An 18,396-nucleotide genomic window follows, 5' to 3' on the forward strand; every position below is an offset into this window, starting at 1 on the left:
AGAGAACCATATCGTCTTCTACATTTCTTGGCCAATTTCAAAGTAGTTCTGGTAAATAGTGGAAGGGAGTGAAGCAGTGGATTGAGTTTTTGTTATTGTGTGATGGTAGCACAGGATTAGCACTGTTCAGAGTGTTTCACGTCTCTTAATTTAGTCGTCATACTGCCCGTGGAGTATGGGTACTGTTATCATCTCCCCTTTCCATGTGAGCAAACTAAGGCATTGAAAGGAATTCTGTGTAGATAAGAGTCCAGAGCTGTAGTCATTAAGCTAATATACTCTATATATGCTCGAGACTGGGTGGGGAATGAGTTCTGCCTCTAAATTATTTTCAGATACTTCATCTTCTTTCCTACAAAAACTCCAATTTTAGAAACTTTGAAAACATCTCTTGATCCCAACAGCAAACAGAGAGAGAAAACCTGACCTAAGTTAGAACATTTTGCATTTGCTTATTTTATGTTTAGTTTCAACCCAAAATATCAGTATTGTTAAGAAATAAAAGAACCTTTAAGTTTCAAATTCTCGTTCACATATTTTTGATCGTACATTAGCTCATTTCAAGTTTTTAAATAAAACAGTGAACTTTGAACAAGCTATATGCAAATAACAAAATATAATTTTAATAGAGATCACTATGGGTGGGTGAGATAAGCAGGAATATATTATGGATTTTAAAGATTTTTAAAAATAAGTTTTTTGTTTATAATAATTCACTTCCGTATTTCTCTTAAAATTTCTGATTATTGTAAAATACACATAGCATAAAATTTATCATCCTAACCATTTTTAAACATATGGTTCAGCAATACTAAGTACATTCACATCATTGTGCAACCAATCTCCACAACTTTTTCATTTTGCAAAACTGCAACCTTGTACCATTAAACCTCTCCCCCTGAACCAGCTCCCCCTGCCCCTGCTCTTGTAAGCCTTATTTTACTTTCTATCTTTGTGAATTTGACTACCACGTATAAGTGCAGCATACAGGATTTGTCTTTATATGACTGGCTTAATTCATTTAGCATAATGTCCTCTAGATTCAGTCACATTGTACCATGTCAGAAGTTCCTTCCTTTTTAAAGGCTGAATAATAATTCATTTGTGGAACATTTAGGTTGCTTCTACCTTTTGGCTATTGTGAATAATGTTGCTATAAACATAGGTGTACAAATGCCCATTTGAGATTTAGCTTTGAACTCTTTTGCATATATACAACAGGAGTATTGCTGGATCATACGGTAATTCATTATTTTATTTTATTTTAGTTTGTGTTATGTTATTTTTAATTAATTTATTTATTTTTAAGAGAGAGAAGGCATGAATAGGGCAGGAGAAGGGAAGGGTCAGGGAGAGAAGAAGAGAGAGAATCCCAGCGTAGAGCCTGACTTGATGCTCCCGCCCACGACCCTGAGATCATGACCTGAGCCAAAATCAAGAGTCAGATGCTCAACCAACCAAGCCACCCAGGCGCCCCATGATAGTTCTATTTTTTTGAGAACCTGACGTACTGTGTACCATAGCAATTGCACCAGTTTACATTCCTATTTTTCTGTCTCCTCATCAACACTTGTTCTTTCGTGACTTTCTTTTCTTTTCCTTTTTTCCTTTTCCTGATGGTAGTTATCCTAGTAGATGTGAGGAGATACTTCATTGTGATTTTGTTTTCCGTTTCCATTTGCGTGCTTCTTTCCATGCTCCCTTTTAGTCTGCGATTACAGCAAGAAAGAAACATACATCATCTGAGTCCAAGTATTTAAGAAATAATTTCATTCAATTTTATTTTCACGTCTTTATTATGGCTTCAAAATATTTTTATTGCTGGCTGTACCTTGAGCTCTGAATTCATTATTTCTTTGTTTATAGCTCTTCTTCAGTGGCTGGTGGTACTGGATCTGGAGGATTCTTCAAGCATCTCCATTTTGTGAGGGTGTCAGTGTTTTCAGAACTTCAGTTAGCTCAGTGGCGAAGCCAGGGCTTCTGGTACATCATCCTGCTGATGGCTTCCCTCTGGTTCCTGAGGCTCTACCTGCATTACCTTGGCCAGTGGCTTCTCCTTCAGGCCATTTCAACTCCTGTTACAAAGTGAGTGTTTTCTCCTGGAAGTCAAAGGGATGCATTTTCATCTTGATAGGCCAAATGAAAGTACAAAATTCCTCTCTGTCCATTTACTGGAAGACTTAAAATGCAGGTATGATTTGAAAAGACAAAAATGTCTAAGAGCAGGAACGTCGATTACAGTTATGTTCTCATCTTGTGGGCCTGTATATACAAATGCATAACTGGTGCATCAATATTTATTTAAAATTTAGCAGATTCAAGTATGTTCTAATATCTGAGCAGAATCCAAAAAGGAATTTAGCAACTACATTTTATTCTGTTTTGATTTTATCAGAGTGACTCAGGCTGAAGGTATTTTAGAAGTAATGTAAGTATGATTTATACCTATACTCAGAGAGGCAAAGATTGCTTCTTCTGCAAAATGATTGAATTCGAACAATTACCAAACTCAAACCCAGGCAGCTTTTGGGGCCATTATACTCTGGAAAAAGATGACGCTTTACAGGTTATCTCTCCATAAACATGACTCCATAGACACTATAGATAGACAGATAGAAATCAATACAAGAAGAATTCATTTTCTCAAATGTAGATGTTTCAGATAAAAATAAAGATGTGTATCTACTTTCAATTAAGAAGATTGCAAATAACTTTAAGACACTGAGAAAAAATATACGTGTATTATATATACACACAGAGTTTTTGACTGTTTTGAAATTAAATCCTAAACATACAAATGCTTTAGAATATGCACATTTACACATCCCTAAGTTACTGTATCTTCGAATCTTTTATACAGATACTATTTTTCTTCCCTTCTCTCTCTCTCTCTTTTTTTAACTCTCTTTTTTCTTTCCTTTGTGTAAGGGTCCAAAGCAGAAAGGACCTATGTCATATGCTTGAGCTAGTTGCTTTTTGCTAACTGCGTTTTTACTCCTTCAATAAAAAACATAAGGAAGAAAGAAAGCTCTATCTTTATTGGCTGTTAATAAAATAATACTGAAAGAAAAATACCTTGGCGACTGATTTCTCAAGCATCAGAACATCTTAGAGATGTCAGGATATTTGGTTGGCTATTGTCTGGATCTACAGGCTTGAATCGTACAGTAGCTCCGTGTCAGACTGTTGTCATGAGACATGACAGTAACTACAGTGACACCGAGCATTTCTTCTGCTCTTACTCTGTGTTAGGTCCTCTGCTAAGAACTGTACACATGCTACTTCATTTGACATTCACAATAGCATAAGAACAATGCATAAAACTTCCTTCAAAGCAAAGGTCAGGGAGTGGATAAAATGAAGAACTCTTTTTAGTGGAGAATTGGCAAAGAGGGTGCATGAGCAGAATGACAATGGCTGAAATGGGGTCAGGGGAACTTAGAGCACAATGAAATCTCACTTTGCTATAGAAAAAGGGTGCCAACGCCTGGGTCAAGGCTGCTTGAATGACTGGGCTCACCTTGGATTCAACCCATCGGTTTTTAGGTGGTGTCAAGTTGTTCCTTTTGGAACAGCTAAGAGATAGGATATTTTTATTGGTCACAGAGCAGTGTTGTTTTGTATTTCAGGGTCTATTTAGAGGAATCACAGCAAAATTAATCAGGTATGTTAAAAATCAGAATGATTAGACTGGCTTACTTACATTTCTGGTTTCTGATAGAGGCTGACCCGTCCCTAAGTCCACAGGTATATTTTGTAGTCCAAATAGCCTGCCTGTGAGTATGTGTTATCTGCAGGGCAGCTCTTCTAGAGTACTTCGCCCAGTGGATAGAATTGTTATTCTTTCTATGCTTATCTATGACACAAGAACAATGGACAAGATGGAATCTGCCTTTTACTAGAATGTGAGCTCTTACGGTGGTCCCTACGGGTTTGGGAAAAGATGAAGCCTTCTGACATGCAATTTGGGGGCAGTATTAAGTGTCAAGTTTCCTATATTAAAAAAAGAAAGCATATCATTTAAAAATTGCTTTGTATCCCTGGCATTTTGTATAGTTTCTCTTGTTTACACATATGTTTATTTTGTTTTCCCACAGATTCCACTTTTCCCCTTTCACCGTTGAGCTTTGCTACCCAACCTCCTCCCTTCAAATTGCAGAAGAGTTGCTTGTGGTTGTGGTGGGACCTTTAGGTCTGAATGCAGTGATACTTCCTTTGGTTCTGATCAGATGGGGTTGTCAGCTACTGTTTGCCTCCTGCCCTGACGTCTTGTCAAAGTTAATCATCACCATGGGCCTATGGACAATTCTGGACCCGTTGGCAGTGTTTATAGTGGATACTGTCCTGGGGGTAAGTCAAGTACAATAATCGGGATATGAGTTCTTGACATAGAATTTAGCTTTAGTGCACGAATCAGTTGACATGGGAAGTTTCAGTAATCATAAACAATTCAATATTTATCTTAAATAGAAGTTATTAGGTTCTTCATCATAAAAAAATGATGGATGTCTCTTATAATCAGTTGAAGTGCTTTGAACTCTCTTAAATGAACACTTCCAAAATAAGAAGGAAATAATGTTGGAGATCAAATCCAAACTAATTGGTGAATTTTCAAAATTATTACAGTGAAGTTTTATTTGATAACATTTTATTGGTGACTTTGTTTTTAGTATAAGGATTTTCATAGCCACACTTTATTAAAAAAGTGATCATACTGTAGTTCCTTCAATTGATTATGTTACTTATTTGCTTTGTGATCTAATAGTCTTCTGTAATAAATATACTCAAGAAGAAGTAGAGGTTTGTAAACAATTATAAGTAATAACTGAAATTTAAAAATGTAGGCACCTATTTTGACTTTCATAATGCTCACGAAATGAAAGGAAATCTGAATTTCAACTAAATTATGTACTCTAGATCTGGCTATGAAATATGGCCCCAAGTAAGAGAGCAGATGGATACTATAAATAAATCAATATGATCAAATAGTCAGTTATAAAATTATCTTAAGTTACCAAATAATATTCCATACCTGATGTATTTCTCCTTTCAAGAAGAAAAAAAAAGTTTACAATTGGGTTATGCGTGTTTAGACTGTACTCATTGGGCCAAACGGATTACAGAGGTGGGCATTTTGATGGACTCTACTCATTAACAGTGTTTGAAATGTGCTTTCAGAATGAAATCCTATGAAAATGTAAATTCTGAGTCATCAGCTGGAGGGGTCTGCGATTCTGCATTTTAACAGATTCCTAGGTGATGCCAAAGTTGTTGGTGTATGGGCCAGGCAGCACTGTGACAAGGTGCTGGGTGCTTTACTCTCCATTTCCTTTGTTTGCTAGGCTGGACTTTCACTTGCTCAAGGTTCCTGGGGTGTTCTCAACAAGACTGGGGACCTGGATGCACTGAGTCTATTAATGGCTTGGTAGGCTCCGTGTGAGGGTTCTGATACCTTATTTCTAAGTGGCACGTGCTCTGCTAGAGATGCTCAGAACCTGTAAACAAGTGTGCTAGTTGACCCTGCAATCATATAGATCATTTAACATTATTAAAATGAATTAAAAGCAGTGCACATTGAGCCTACCAACGTTTCTATTTTTTTAGTCTCACTGCTGAAGATTAAAGGAACAGCCAGGCACCAAGGAACGTTTGGAAGGCTGACTTGTTTCCAAGTCAGCAACCACCCTCTGGAGTCTCAATACCATTGAACACCTTGGTGACAGGTCGGAAGTGGTTGCATTTTCAACCCCATCTCTTAGTTTTTTCCCCCTTGATCATCAACCTTATTCGGATTCTGAGTGGATTGAGCTGGAGCCAACTGGACTTTGTCCACATTCTGACTTCCCTCAGACTTACGGTTGGGGGCGAGGCATGTCATCAAGGATGGTTGAACAGGAGGTGTAGAGAGGAATGCTGTTGGCATTCCGAAAGGATCCTTTTCCGTGGCATCTCACAATTTCTGCCAGAGGCCTGATGTGCATATTGAGCAGATGGGGTGCCACTCTGATCCTATGGCAATACCACACGTGAAGCTGTGTGGGGAGGATGAGCAGCTGTGTCTATCATCTTCTGAGATCTCATCATACAGAATGTGTGCAGCCCTCCTGGAATGGCTCTCCTTATTCCAATCAGGTCCTCTAGAGAGATTAATAGCTGAGTGGTCCACTGTATCAAGGCGGCTGACAAAATGAGCGGTCTAAATTTACTCTGGGGCCTCTGATGTAATCTACAGGAAAGCAGCCTCCAGCAGGGCCATCTCAGCACCGGTTCAGAGGTCTGTAACCTGATGGAAGCTGACTTGGATTCTAATAGATGATTATAGCACCCATATCTTTCTCCACTTGGAGAGAAAAGCTGAAGGCTCGTTCCCAATCTGCACAATTATTGACTCTCCGGTTAGAATCCATCAGGCTTCATTGCAGATGACATCTAATTTTGCTGTCTTTAAAAAACTTTAAAGCTGCATGCAATCCACAGAGTGGCAGCACTGGGGCCCACACATGGACACGCCCATTAATTAAATCAAAAGTCACATTCTAACATGCTCTCCAGTGACTTATCAGCACACCAAGTTTGGAAAGTCCTGCTCTAAAGCAGTGGTTCTCAAAGTGAGGCCACTGGACAAATAGCATCAATTTCACCAGGGAATTTAATTGCAATGCAAATTGAAATGTAAGATGTCAGACCCAGCCCCAAATCTGTGAAGTCAAAAAGTCTGGGAAGGGGCCCAGCCTCTGAGAAGGGCCTATTGTGTTTTAACAAGCCTTCCAGATGATTCGCATGCTCATTAAATTTAGAGAACTGCTGCTCCACATGGGATCATAGTTATCATAGATTGAATGTCACTCATGAGATTCAACTTGCCTGGGTTCATCCTTCCAGTTCTTTCAGCACTTCCTTTCAGCAGATAAAGCCAGGGATCACTTGTATTTGATCCTGGTCAGCCAACCAAGAGAGAGGCTACCTTACTTTACCAATATATTATGTTCTGGATTCATTTTTTTTTAAATGGCAATCTAAAAAGAGATGTGGCAGATGGAATGGTTTGAGGCTGAGGCATTGAGTGGCTGTTGCTGCTAATAACATTTTGTTAGTCTCTCAGTTTGCTGGCTCAGAGGTTGGCAAAGCATTCCCGGATCCCCATTGATGATACAACAATTACCCTGAGTTCATAAATTCTTTCTCTGCCTGAGCCCCAATCTAGATAAAAAGTAGAGGAAGGATTTGCTGTTGAATGTTTTAATTGATCAGCATGTATTTATTGGCTCTATATTCTGCACAGGATTTTAACAGAAACAGTAAATATGACACTGTTTCTTCAATATAGGTGGATAAGAATAATACATAAGAACAAAGATCAAACAAAGGTACACTGCAAGTGTCTTCATTCAGCAAATGATTCTTGAAAATCCACTGGAAGTGATCATGGATTAATAGAAAGAAGGATAGACTTGGAGTTGGGGAAAGTGCGTTCCGGTCACAGCTCTGCCATTTGTCAGCTATAATGACATTAGATAAGTCAGTCTTCAACTGCTTCATATGTATCAAAAAAAGTAATAATACCTACAAATAGTACCATCTACCTTACTCACTTCACAGTATTGTTGGGACAACCAATTGGAAATACACCTTGAAAAATCCAAGGCACCATACATATAAACTGAAAGGAACAAGGATGAGGATTATAATGAAGTAATGATACTTATGCTCTATGTACAATACAGGATGTAACAGCCCTTGCCCTGATCCACGCAGGAACTTACAGTCTAGTTGCAGAATCACATACACAAAGATGAAGTATGGGCACTGTGTGATGAATGCCATCTGGCATATCACTCATTCCCTTATATCCTCCAAGTCTTTGTTCAAATGACATCTTTTCTTATTTCAATATTTAATAATACACCTCCATCCCTCCTATACTTTTTTCTGTTTCATGTTTTTCTTCAAAATGCCATCTTCTGGGATCCCTGGGTGGCTCAATAGTTTAGCTCCTGCCTTTGGCCCAGGCGTGATCTTGGAGTCCCGGGATCGAGTCCCATGTCGGGCTCTCTGCATGGAGCCTGCTTCTCTCTCTGCCTGTGTCTCTGCCTCTCTTTCTCTCTCTGTCTATCATGAATAAATAAAATCTTAAAAAAAAAACCAAAATGCCATCTTCTAACATACCATATTTATTGCTTAATCTTACTTGCTTATCCCCCAGCGCCCCTACCCCAACTTAAGTGTAAACTCCAAGAACATGGGGCTTTTACTAATTTTAGTCACTCTTCTACCTTCAGAGCTTAATGACACATGGTGAGTATTCACAACAGCATGTGTGGACCAAATGGATGATTAGCATCTATTGATTAGATTATGTTATTGGCATCAAATATATATTATTATCTGTGTATGTCATCAGTGAATCCTATGTCTCTTTCTTTACCTTTAAGAAATAGTAGTAGGGGAAGATCTAGAATAGGAGAAATGTATGACAACACTTAACCAATCTTCACCTAAAGCCCAAGTGACAGATTCACATTCTGCAAGGTAGACCAATTAATAAGTAGAGAATATAAAAATCAAAGTTTTAGTGTAGTAATAAAAGAAATATCGGTTGGGAGTCAGAATATCTGACTTCTAGTCATTGTTCAAATGTTAAAGGATATTTTGGGAAAGGGAAGACATAGATTAACCTCTCTGAGCTTCTGTTTTTTTTTTTTTTTTTTGTGTGTGTGTGTGTGTGTGTTTCTGAGCTTCTGTTTTTATCTATACATTTGTAGTATGGATTAGTTTTGACCATGCTCTTTTAAGCTATACTTACTTATATAATTGTCAGTTTAAAAAGTTAATAAATTCTTCCTCCTTTCTTACACTGAAGAAAATATGCTTTATTTACATTTACATTACATACTACTTCCACCTGATACCAGAAAGTCATAATTACAGAACACATATGTTTTGTAAAATTAAAGGGTCGAAGATGTCAAATGACAATGTTCTAGGTCTGTAGCATTTAATATTTTTTTTAAAGACCTCATTGCCTTGTATTTATTTCTAATTCATACAGAATATGTTTTCATTGTCTAAAATAAGAACTTATGGTTAAATTGACCTAATGTAAATTTTGGTTTTCAAGCTCACATTAAATAGCCTGATAACTTTTTTATAAGTTTCTAAAATAAGCCATCTATTTTATGCATAGCACAAATTAAATTCCTTTCAAATCTGCTTCAATGAGAAAGGGGTATTTCCACCATCATATTTAATTTCTTCATATCTTGTGATCATTAAGTTCAGAAGTTAATAGTACATAAATAATACATGGTTTTTCCTTTATGAATTGCATGTAGAGTGTACACATTTAAAAGCTTATAGGGAAAAAAGAGAAAAAAAAAGAAAAAAAAAAAAAACAACTTCTAAACCAGCCATGCAAACCCAGTCTTTTTCTTTTCTTTTGCATAGCTGAAGATCTGGTGATCTTTAGTATCTTGAGAATTTAATTTAAAAACAAATTATGGTATCAAATTGTTTTCATGTATTTAAATTAATCTAACTTGATGATCAGTGTTTCCATCCTTATTTCTTAAATTTTCTTTTCTTTTCTCAGAGGCTTATGCATAATGGGGACACTCCCATAGCTGATGCAGCAAAGCTCTACTGGGTGTTTGTAAGAACCATGGAATCGGGAGTTCTCGGTATAATGCTCACCGTGTTAATTTACGTGTTGCTGTTCATCATTTCTTCTTTGATTTTATATTTGTATTGTCTCAGGTAAGGTGCTTCAGTGCTTTGGGTTCAGGGTGTTCAGTCTCCAACCTTGTTGTGCATTTGAGCTGTGACTGTATGATTAGAGAAAAGAAGTTAGATTCACATCTACATGTCTAAGATAGAAATGTCCTTGGTTAGGGCACCTGGGTGGCTCAGTTGGTTAAGCATCTGCCTTTGGCTCAGGTCATAACACTGGGGTCCTGGGATCCAGTCCTGTGTTGGGTACCCTACTCAGTGAGGAGTCTACTTCTCCCTCTCCTTCTGCCCTCCTCATCCCCCACCCTACTCGTGCTCTCTCTCTCTCCCTCTCTCTCTTTCTCTCTCTCCCCCCCTCTCTCTCATGTATGCTTTCTCTCAAATAAATAGAGTCTTAAGAAAAGAAAAAAAAAGAAAAAGGAAATGTCCTTGTTTGTTTGTAACAGCTATCACAAAGTCCAGCTGAGAAGCTAATCAACTTTCAGGGAAATGTTTTCTCTCCATAATAGAGAGATCTCCTTTTTTCTGTAAACCATTATACTTGTCTCTTCAAACTAGGGGCCAACCAGAAACAAGGATATCCAATAATAACCTGGTAAATTTCCTGAGAAGCTTATGTAAAATTATTTTTTTCTCTTCCTTCCAACCCAATTTCTTCCCATTCTTTCCACCCACCCCCCTGCCAAAATCACCAAGAGAAGTATCATCCTTCAGCTTTGATTCTGAATATCTTAGGGTTTGGCTTTCCAGGTCACTCATTAAGCAAGCAACGTATGTATATGAAGAAACAGAAAAGCAACAAATTCGAGTATAAAAAGTGCTAGGGAGACTTTTCACTCTGTTGGTGGTTTCCTTTGCTTTACAGAAGCTTTTGAGTTTGAAATAGTCCCACTAGTCCATTTTTGCTTTTCTTGCCTGCATGTTTAAAAGCCATTTTCATATCTATGAAATCATTGGCAAAACTAATGTTATGAAACTTTCTCCTTATGATTTTTTTATAGAATTTTTACAGTTTCAAGTCTTATATTTAAATCTTTAATCCACTTTGAGTTGATTTTTGTGTGTGGTATAAGGTAAGGATCCAATTTCTTTCCTTTGCATATGGATACCCAGTTTTTTCAGCACCATATGTTGAAAAGATCATACCTTTTCCATTTTATATTCTTGAAGATCAGTTGACTACATGCATGGAGTTATTTCTGGGTTCTCTAGTCTGTTTTAATTGCCTATTTGTCTATATTTATGCCAGTGACATACTGTTTTAATTACTGTAGCTTTGTAATATATCCAGCAACTCTGCTTCTAGAGGTTTACTCAAAAGAATTAAAATCAGGATCTTAAAGAGATATTAGCACCCCTATGTTCATTGCAACATTATTCACAATAGCCAAGATATATAAACAACCTAAATATTCATCAACAGATGAATGGGTAAAGAAAATGTGGTACACATACAATGAAATATTATTCAGCTTTGAAAAAGGACATCTTGTAATATGTGACAAACATGGATGAACCTTGAGAATATTATACTAAATGAAATCAGCCAGTCACAGAAGGGCCAAACCTGTATGATTCCATTAATATGAAGCGTCTTCAATAGTCAAAGTCATAGAAGCATAGAGTGGAATGGTGGTTGTCAGAATCTAGAGTGTGTTTTCAACACACATAAAGTTTCAGTTACACAAGATTATTGAGTTCTGAGATCTGCTATGAAACACATTGTGCCTATAATTAACAATACTGTATTATACATTTAAAGAATTATTTAGATAATAGATTTCATGTTGTTTTATTACCATAATTAAAAGAAAAGTGCTAGGAAGGGGTCAACACAAGAGTCTCTGAGAGCAAAAAGTAAAGGAATCAGCCCAGGTCTGGAGAAGGATTAGGGCAGTAGCCAAACACATCAGTTGAAATATAACCCTTGACTAATTTTCCAAGATTTAATATAATTTGGCTGGAAGAAAAACATAAGGAAACATATTCTTCAGCACAAGAAAAATGTATGAAACTGTATGAACATGAGAAAGTTCAATATATTTAGTCACTCAAAAGTACTTTAATATGGTGGGAGTATAAGACATGGGGCAAAGGAAGTTGACTGAGATTCAAAGACTAGATGATAAAAGTCTTGAGTTTTATGTTATGGAGCTGAATTTGTTCTAATGGTAAAGTGAAAAGTTTAAAAGATTTTTAATAATTTTAATTTTAGGAAGATCACTCTACTAATAGAAGGGAAAGTGGCAGCCCGGATGGCTTAATGGTTTAGCGCTGCCTTCAGCCCATGGTATGATCCTGGGAACCCAGGATCGAGTCCCATGTTAGGTTCCCTGCATGGAGCCTGCTTCTCTCTCTGCCTGTGTCTCTGCCTCTCTCTCTCTCTCACCCTCTCTCTCTCTCTCTCTCATGAATAAATAAATAAAAATCTTAAAAAAAAAAGAAGGGAAAGTGGTCAGGTTGAAAGCATGGAAATCTAGTTAGAAAGCCATTTCAATAGTCTAGACACTGTCAAGAGCCTTCACTGAAGATAATAACATAGGAAATGGACAGTTGTGGAATACTGAAGGAATAGTTGACATATATAGAACTTTTGGGCTTGTTGGGAATTGAAGGTGAAGGAAATAATGACATTTAGTATAATCTTAAGTTTTGAAGTTAGGCATCTATGGGTAGATGGTGATAGCATTCTCAGAGACAGAGATGACATGGAGAGTAAACATTTAGAGGAGATGGGTAATCAGTTAAATTTTCATTCCTAGTTGACCTTAAGATGTCATTGATATTGCCAAGGGGAAAAAATCATAAGAAGTTAGATAAATCAGTGTAGAACTCAGACAAAACCATATAGATGGTGAATTTGTGTGAAGGAAGTCTTAAGTTTCATTGCTTTATGGGGTAGAGGGTCAATTGGAGTGGGCTGAGTAAGGGATAGGGACATAGAGTCAGGTCTTACTGACTTTTTAAATATACAAAGTGATGCTATAAATGGAAAATGTTTAAAAATGTATTTTTTTAAAGATAGTAGTTTTTAGAGCCACCTGGGTAGCTCAGTTCATGTCATGATCTCCCAGTCTTGGGATGGAGCCCCAAGGGGGGTACCATGCTCAATGCAAAGTCTTGTTTCAGGTTCTTTCTCCCTCCCCTTCTGCTCCTCTACCCATTGCTCTCTCTCAAATAAATAAATAAAATCTTTAAAAAAGAATGGATTTTAACATGAGTGTGGTTTGAATATATGTATATGCAAATATGAAAATTCTAAAAGGAAGAAAATTGCAAATGGCTAAGCAAATGAGGATAATTGAACGAGGAAATCCCTGAAAACATGAAGGATAGGACAAATGGAGACAAACCCAGGATTTGGGAAAAGAATCTTGTCCCTAGATGTGATAAGGAAAGAGACGAGGGGAAAGCAAAAAGCATGGTGGTTTGTGACAAAGCACTGAAGGAATTCACATAGGATAGACCTTATAGTTTTCTGTGAAATGGGAGGTGAGCACACTCCTCAATTCTTCCTTCCTTAGATCAATAATATAGCTGCAGTAAGGTTGAACTTGTTTTTCTGGGGAAGGGAAGAAAGTCTTCCCTGATCATTAGCTTTCATTTGACCACTAACATGTCCTGTGGCCCCTAGGCAAAGATGTTCAGGCATTTTCTTGTGTAATATGGTACAGATGACACATATGTGTAGATCTTACAAGAGGCTCTACATAAAGCATGACTCTATTATTTAAAATGACTAGACTTTTCTAGGGAAGTTAAAGAAATAAAATAGTACATCATGTAGTTTGGGCTTTAATAGGATTAAAAAATTGTCAGATAACATTATGTACCATTTATTACATTGATATATCTCTTCTCACTTAAAATAAGGTGAATGTTTGCAACCATGCATTTCTCTGCCCAAGGTTCACATTTTTGTTATCAAGATTGCTTGTAAAGTACGAAAAAGGAAGTGTAGAATGTATGCACCGAATAACTAGGATTTTTTTTTCTTCTGCCTAAATGAAATAGTGATTTGCTTTAAAATACAACAGAAGGATTACCCCATGAGAAAGTATGGATAGGAGGAGTGAGAAGCTCTGTAATGGTTGGAAAAATGATTTGGGAAAAGGAAAGACAGACAAAGTGTCAGGACATCATAGAGAATGGGTCTGAAAAAGTCTAAGAGGAATAAGTTTTGTGCACTCTCTCAACGTAGCCCCTCACTGTTTTACATGCTTATCCTGTCCCATCAGAACCAGACATGCTCAGTAATCCCCAGGTTTTGCTAGTGTTTTAGAAAGAAATGCTCTTAAAATTTCTTTAGGTAATAATAGAGGTAACACCAATCTCCTGCAGGGAAAATACTTGTATTTTTTGTATGCATAAAGTCCATCTACTATGTCAGCTGAAAGATTGCTTTACTGATGTTTGCACAGCATCTCTCTCTAAAATGTTGGAGAGCTGAGTGGCCCTGTTCTTCTATCCAGCAAGCGCTGCCATCAACAGAGGCATCTGGTCAATGAAGTGGGGTTTGCTCTGGCATAAAAGTAGGCAAAGAGATACAAAAATCATAAGAACTCATCTTCGTGAAAGGTGCCAATATGGATTTGTGCATGTTGACTGATTTAGGTTAGCATTCTTAATCCAAACATTTAAGCAACAATCGTTAAGTCTTCTGGGCTTTTGGATCAGTCCTGTCAAAACATGTGATAACATGACTAGTATTATAGGAACACAAAGGAGATCAAGTCTGTTGTGCAGACTGTTAACAGAGAATTTTGTCTAGCTCTGGGCACCGAAAGCTCTACATTATAAAGACTGGCTGTGTAAGCTCCAGATTGGACCCTATTGAGTTTGGCTGATTGGATCTTATTCCTCCAAGAGCCTGAGTAATTTATTGCTGAAGGGTTTCTACTAGAAAAATTCTCCTTCTCCATGGCTCTAGTAGGAGAGTTGACCTGCATGAGGAAGTTCCTGACCTTAGTGTAATTATCTGAACTGGATTTTATAGCTTTAAAAAAACGCATTAATCTTTTTAATGCTTCTTCCTTATTCTAGGAAGAATATGTTATTTAGGAAAAAAATTGAAACTACAGAAAGGAAACAAAAAATAAATCTAAAAACACCAATTATATCACCATTGAGACAAAACATTGTTAATCATTTGATAAAATTATTTCAACTTTTTCCCCACGTGTATTTATTTTTAAAAGTTGAAATTATTTTGCAAGAATAACTCCATATGTTGATTTTAAAATAAATATTGTATGATAAATATTTTCATATTCTTTACTTACTTCATGAACATTTAATGTCCACACATTATTTTATACCAGATAAGCAGTATAAAATATTTAAATATTTCTTTGTTCCTGGACAATAGATTGTTTCTCATTTTTGTGCATCTTATAAATAATTCTGATGAACATCTTAAGACTCTGGGTCTTGTTCACATTTTAGATTATTTTTGAAGAGTATCCTAGTGACCCAGAAATACTGTTTCCGATAGAATGATGTTTCTAAGACATTAGATAATATTGCAAAGTTGTGTTTTTGAAAAGCTGTATGGATTTATACTTCTATAGAAGTGCATGGGGGATCTGACCAAATCGTGTTCACATTGTTAATTTTTTTTTTAATGGGATTTCAACCTTTTCTAAATGTGCCCTCCTTTGTTCCTAGTCACTAAACATTCTTAGTATGCTTATAACTCATTTATATATCCTCTTTCTGAATTGCCTTTTAAGTGTCCCTTTGGCTTTCTTTCTATGAGTATTCAAATGTTTTCCTTATTGAGTTATATGAATTTTATATATATTACAGTATTAACCCTTCTGTCATATTTTAATGGATGTTTTCTTCATTTGACAATTAACTTTTTTTTTAATTTTTATTTATTTATGATAGTCACACAGAGAGAGAGAGAGGCAGAGACACAGGCAGAGGGAGAAGCAGGCTCCATGCACCTGGAGCCCGATGTGGGATTCGATCCCGGGTCTCCAGGATCGCGCCCTGGGCCAAAGGCAGGCGCCAAACCGCTGCGCCACCCAGGGATCCCTGACAATTAACTTTTAAATCTATTTTTGATGTTTTAGAAAAATAGGTATTATAGAGGCATCTGGCTGGCTCAGCTAGATCTTGGGGTTGTGAGTTCAAGCCCTACGTTGGATGTAGAGATTACTTAGAAAAACAAATATTAGAATTCATATACTGCAAAGCCTTTTGATCATTGTTAGACTATTTAAATAGATATTAAAATTTAAAAATCCTTCCTCTTTCAGAAATGTTATAACTACTTACTTCTATTCTCATAAAGGGTGAATTTTTTTCATTGAACTCCTTACCATTAGTCATGTAGAATTCATTTGATATGGATAGTATATAGGTCTAAACAAGACACTTTTTATTTTATTTTACTGGTCTTTTCTCTCAATTGACATTATATTTAGATATTAACTGTTTTGCCATTTTTTTTTTTTTTTTTACTTTGGGAAATTTTAATTCTCAGCTCATGTTTCCATTGGGATAAATGAAACTCCTCTTTTCTAGAGCATTTTTAAAAACTTACATTCTGAACAAACATTAATAGATAACCATCTATAGGCATCGGCATGAAGGAAATCTGTGAAGACCATCTACATGTCTCTAGGTGTTTGTTTCATGTGGCCTTGAAATGCTTCTCATAACCCTTCTGGGTAAAGCCTTTGTTGATATTATATGGAACCTTTCACTCTAAATCCTTTATCTGAGTAGCCCAAAAGATCTACAGGCTGCTTACGTATTTCTTTATAATATTCAGGGAATGAGAAATCACAATTTAATTTAGATTTGCTTAAGCTTTTATATTCCTGGAAGCTGTACACAAATCTGAAAGACTGATACTCAAGTTAATTAGTTTTGGGGGGGTGTTGATGTCTTCTTAATCATTGACTTAATAGTTCCAAATAGCCTTATAAGTTTTAGCTGTGGCCACTTATTATTTAGGAAAATTAATTTAGATTAAAAAAATTTAAAGGTAGGTTTTGATGAGAATATTATGAGCATATTCACTGTCGAGGGAATACAGATAAGATAAGCAAAGATTTTCCACTTTCTGAATCACCCTTCTTTACAATATTCCTCACTAAAAGCAAACTATTATTTACCATGTGGAGAAAAAGATTCTAAAAATTATCCAATTCATATATAGCTAACCAATTTTCATTCCCCTTGAAACTGTCACCTAGTATGGGCACTCAATGCCTTAATAACCCTAATGGACTATGAATATTGTGACGTGTTTTATACAGGAATAGCCCTATTTCAAAGATTTGGATCCTACACTGGGTCAGCTCCAGAAAACTGAATGACTAATCAAAATAGTTCATTACTCTGGGTCCAGATAACTCATGGATCATTCATGAGCCCAAAGGCCATCAGTATCCTCTCTCTGTTCCTCAGGCCCTAAGTTTTTTGGTGTAGGCAGTTGAGTTCATTGCTATCTTTTCTTCCACAAACAGCCACATCTATTTCTACCTCAACTAACACCATCTGGAGCTGCAAGAAGCTGGGTCAAAGATAAACTGAACATTTCTTGATACGCTCTTCTCTTGCAAAGATAAAATAAAAGCTGCTCAGTTAAGTTGAAGTCATTAATCAGTCATTTGATAAATCAGCTTTTGATGAATTAGTGTTCTTCTGATACCTCTAAGACAAAAGAAAGTAAAACAGTCTACCACAACTTCTGTTTTCATCCCAAATTTGTGGGAAACTGGGCATGTGGGTTTCTACCAATGAGAAGCAAATGTCAAGAAGGTATGTGTATCCAGAGAAAGAGGCAATGTCCATACTCTCATACAGACACAGTCCAAATCACTGGTGTGGGCTTCTCTGAGGCCACGGGGGTGAGGAATGACCTTTCCCACTTCTAGGTAACTATCTCCATCTGTGCAGGAGCCAGTGTCATTCCCTACTTCTCTCTATCAGCATCCTGTATAATAGGTATAATTCTCTGAAAGATTTTTATCATACTTATCACTGAAGTAATTAAACAAAAAAATGAATACTCAAAAAGAGCAACAATTTTGCTTTGCTTCCATAAAACAATGAGGATTCCATGTGTATAAAGTAGTACCTCAAACACTCAAATCATGTATTTAAAATGCTACGTAACATGACACTCTGGACTCTGGAAGGCAAAGTCCTCTACTCTAGAATTCACCATTGTTTTCTCTGTACCCAGAAAAGTGTCTAGAACATAATAGACACACGAACAGTATTTGTTGAATTAAAGCCACAAATAAATCAAGGAATATATTTTCTTTTCCTTTTATTTTTAAAGATTTATTTATTTATTCATGAGAGAGAGAAAGAGAGAGAGAGAGAGAGAGAGAGAGAGAGGCAGTGCCACAGGCAGAGGGAGAAGCAAGCTCCATGCAGCGAGCTCAATGCAGAACTCGATCAAGATCACAACCTGAGCCAAAGGAAGACGCTCAACTGCTTAGCCACCCAGGTGCTCCAAGGAACATATTTTCTTTTTTTTTTTTTTTTTTTTAATTTTTTTTTTTTTAGGAACATATTTTCTTAATGATGTAGACATACCTCTTTCAAATATGGCTCACAAGCCATCTGTTAAAATGACTCTAATTCCCAAGTATTTTTCACTTTGAACTCTCCACTGGAATATAATAGAGAAGTGTGAAAAAG

At 36.6% G+C, this 18,396-nt stretch overlaps 1 protein-coding gene across 1 annotated transcript in view; it reads left to right on the forward strand.

Annotated features, from left to right (window-relative positions):
• The window catches only part of LOC112920437 (uncharacterized), a gene marked incomplete at its 5' end in the record, with an annotated part of 293,948 nt that overhangs the window by 196,795 nt on the left and 78,757 nt on the right, over positions 1-18,396 (forward strand). The window contains 3 exons of the mRNA XM_072731939.1: positions 1,867-2,085; positions 4,098-4,350; positions 9,590-9,753. Of these exons, the coding sequence (XP_072588040.1) occupies positions 1,867-2,085; positions 4,098-4,350; positions 9,590-9,753 (636 nt within the window). The remainder of the gene's footprint in view (positions 1-1,866; positions 2,086-4,097; positions 4,351-9,589; positions 9,754-18,396) is intronic.

Source organism: Vulpes vulpes, chromosome 12, assembly GCF_048418805.1.
Source record: "Vulpes vulpes isolate BD-2025 chromosome 12, VulVul3, whole genome shotgun sequence".
Lineage (NCBI taxonomy): Eukaryota > Metazoa > Chordata > Mammalia > Carnivora > Canidae > Vulpes > Vulpes vulpes.